The following is a 3,185-nucleotide window of genomic DNA, read 5'->3' on the forward strand; positions in this document are numbered from 1 at the left end:
TGTTTATTATTACTTGACTAATGAATCACTCAGAAAATACTTTCTTGAGGGCTCTCCCTCAAAGTACAGTTGACATTTCACTACATTGTTAGCATAATTGATTTCAGTAAATGTATGTGTGTGTGTGTGTATATATATATATATATATATATATATATATATATAACTTCTTAAAAGAAGTTATATATAATATAGGCAATCATTAATAGAGTTTTGTGTCATTTCAGCTCAATGGATGCTTTATTTTATATACAGTTTCCATGATAAGTCGTGTCAACATTTGTCACACTACTTGGTCTCTTAATCAGAGCATCTCATGTCCTTCCATGGCATCTCATTCTTTTATAGGAATTACGCAGTTAAGAAAAAATTCTACCCTCTTCACTTTCTTCTCAGTCTTCTTCTCTGATATGTATATTTTTCATGATGGTTCTTCTGACTTCACATCTGTCATCAAGCAAATCTATTTTCTCTTTTTCATGAACATCAAGAAGAGAAACTTATCATTTATTTCTACTAATCTTTAGAATGAGCAACCTCTTTGTCAAATGTGCATATTGTCTTTTTCCATATCCCTTTATAAGGAGGAATAGGGAATAGAGAGATACACGTAAATCATATATTAACATCATCATGAAATTACTGAGCATTCAATAAGAATAATAATTCCCTTGTGTAGCTTTTCCCTGGTGTCTAACATCCGGACCTGAATCTCTCATTGGTTTTTACAGTACTCTCCATAAAGGTATTCCTAGGTGGGTTTTATAGTCTCATCACAGAGCAAGTTGAACTATGAAGAGTAATTTTCATTTCAAGTGTAATTTTATAATCCGAGGGAGTTTTATACCCTGTAGTTGAACCATTCTTGATGTGGGTGGGGATAGAGTACTGAGAGACCTAAGTAAGGCAGATTGCCCAAGTTTACACAGGATCTTTGCACAACAGTCCAGATCTAGTAGCTGGGAATATCATTGTGCAAGGCTATTTCACAATTGTCTGTTATAGACCTATTTAAGATAATCTGTCATTGACTTAAACTATTATATATGGCTGTTAAAGATTGAGTTTTTAAAAAATAAAATAGTTTTTTTTTCCTTTCTTGCAACAGATTCCAACTGACCAATGGAAGAAAAGAATAGAACAGCAGTGACAGAATTTCTTTTCTTGGGCTTCACAGATCTTCTCCATCAGAGGATTGTCCTTTTCATCCTGCTCCTTTTTGCTTATCTTGTCACCCTTGGGGGTAATTTGGGGATGATCATTCTCATATGCCTTGATCCCAGACTCTACACTCCTATGTACTTTTTTCTTAGTCACTTGTCCTTTGTGGATGTCTGTTCCTCTTCTTCCATTGCACCTAAGACACTGAGTGACATCTTTGCAGAGAGAAAAGCCATCTCTTTTGTGGGCTGTGTTGCCCAGATGTGGTTCTTTGGTCTCTTTGTGGCAGCTTAATGTCTCCTCCTGGCTGCCATGGCGTACGATCCGTACGCAGCTGTCTGTAAGCCCTTGCTGTATACTCTCATTATGTCCCAGAGAGTCTGTGTGCAGCTGGTTACAGGGCCTTACACCATAGCTCTAATAAGCACCATGACCCATACCACACTCACTTTTTGCTTACCCTTCTGTGGTCCAAATACTGTGAATCACTTCTTCTGTGACATTTCCCCATTGCTTTCCCTAGCATGTGCTGATACCTCCGTCAATAAGTGGGTGCTCTTCATTTTCCAAGGAGCTATCGGAGTTCTCAGCGGCCTGATCATCATGGTCTCCTATGTTTGCATCCTCGTGGCCATCTCCAGGGTCCAGACTGCAGACGGGAGGTGGAAAGCCTTCTCCACCTGCTCTTCTCACCTGGCAGCGGTCACTATTCTGTATGGGACACTTTTCTTCATCTATGTCTGCCCTGGCTCAAGTTCCTCTCTGAGTATTAATAAAGTGATTTCTCTGTTTTATACGGTGGTGATCCCCATGTTGAACCCCCTCATCTACAGCTTGAGGAACAAGGAGGTGAAAGATGCTTTTCGGAGACAGTTGGAGAGGAAACATTTTCTAATAGCTAGGTAAGGTAGGATTCTATTTACACAGGGCCATAGATGTTAATGCTAAATATATAGTAAAAGGAGCATTGGATTGGGAATCAAAGGCTGCATGCCAGTCCTTTTCACAGGTTATTTTTAAAATGGGGACATTCTTAAATATTTTTCCCATCTCTGTCATATTCTTTGTGAATTGTGACAGATGAGTACTTCAAAATATTCTAGAGATGAATTGAGGACATAAATGTAAAAATATACTAGGGGAAAATTAGGTGAATCTTGAGTGTGTGAATATTTTTTTAATCTAGACATGAAAACTGGAATTGCTAAAAGAAAGATCAAAGCACTACAATGTTAAAAGGAGAACAATTAAAGATGAGAAAATGTTTTTTGTGGATGTGACAACAGTGAGATAATATCCTTAATACACAAAGAGCCTCAAACCTCCAAAAAGAAATTCACAAGCCAGTGGATGAATAGACAATCCACAGAAATGGCATTGCTAATTGCCAAAAATGTTGGAAAAATGTTCAAAATAATTATTGACAAGGTAAATGAAGTAAAATTAAAACAAATATAGGGACTATGGTTGTGGCTCAGTGATGGAGCACTTGCCTAGCATATGTGAGGCACTGGGTTCAATCCTCAGCACCCCACAAAAATAAATAAGTAAAATAAAGGTATTGTGTCCATCTACAACAATACTTTTTAAAAAATACACTCTAAAAAAACAAACAACAAATGCAATGCTTTTCATTACAGAAGGAAAATGAATGGTTTTCATCATGTTGAGGTTCTTATTTGACTATGTGCACTTGTTTCCTGCTGATAGTGTATGAATCCATTTCCTTACAGAAACTTGGTAGTTTCCATTTAAAAAGATAAATGTATATGTTGTTTTTATTGGCTCTTTTTAGTTATATGTGACAGTATTTGATAAAATTATATATGCATGGAATATATCTTATTCTAATTAGGACCCTAGGCCTGCTTTTTAAAAATTATTTTTGTTTTTTAAAATTACTGTGTATTAATTGTACGTTAATGGGGTTTAGAGTGATATTTCATCACATGCATAACAGCTTGTATCAGTTAAGTCACAGTATTTAAGATTTGCCCCTCCTTATTATTTCTGTATGCTTGGAG

The 3,185-nt window shown here is 36.4% G+C and overlaps 1 protein-coding gene across 1 annotated transcript; it reads left to right on the forward strand.

Annotated features, from left to right (window-relative positions):
• Positions 1-1,122: 1,122 nt before the first annotated feature.
• Positions 1,123-2,067, forward strand: LOC113195166 (olfactory receptor 5G3-like). Its single transcript, XM_026406589.1, is given in 1 exon segment — positions 1,123-2,067. A coding segment is annotated over 1 exon segment (945 nt).
• Positions 2,068-3,185: the final 1,118 nt, after the last annotated feature.

This window comes from Urocitellus parryii, chromosome 4 (genome assembly GCF_045843805.1).
Source record: "Urocitellus parryii isolate mUroPar1 chromosome 4, mUroPar1.hap1, whole genome shotgun sequence".
NCBI classification, from domain to species: domain Eukaryota; kingdom Metazoa; phylum Chordata; class Mammalia; order Rodentia; family Sciuridae; genus Urocitellus; species Urocitellus parryii.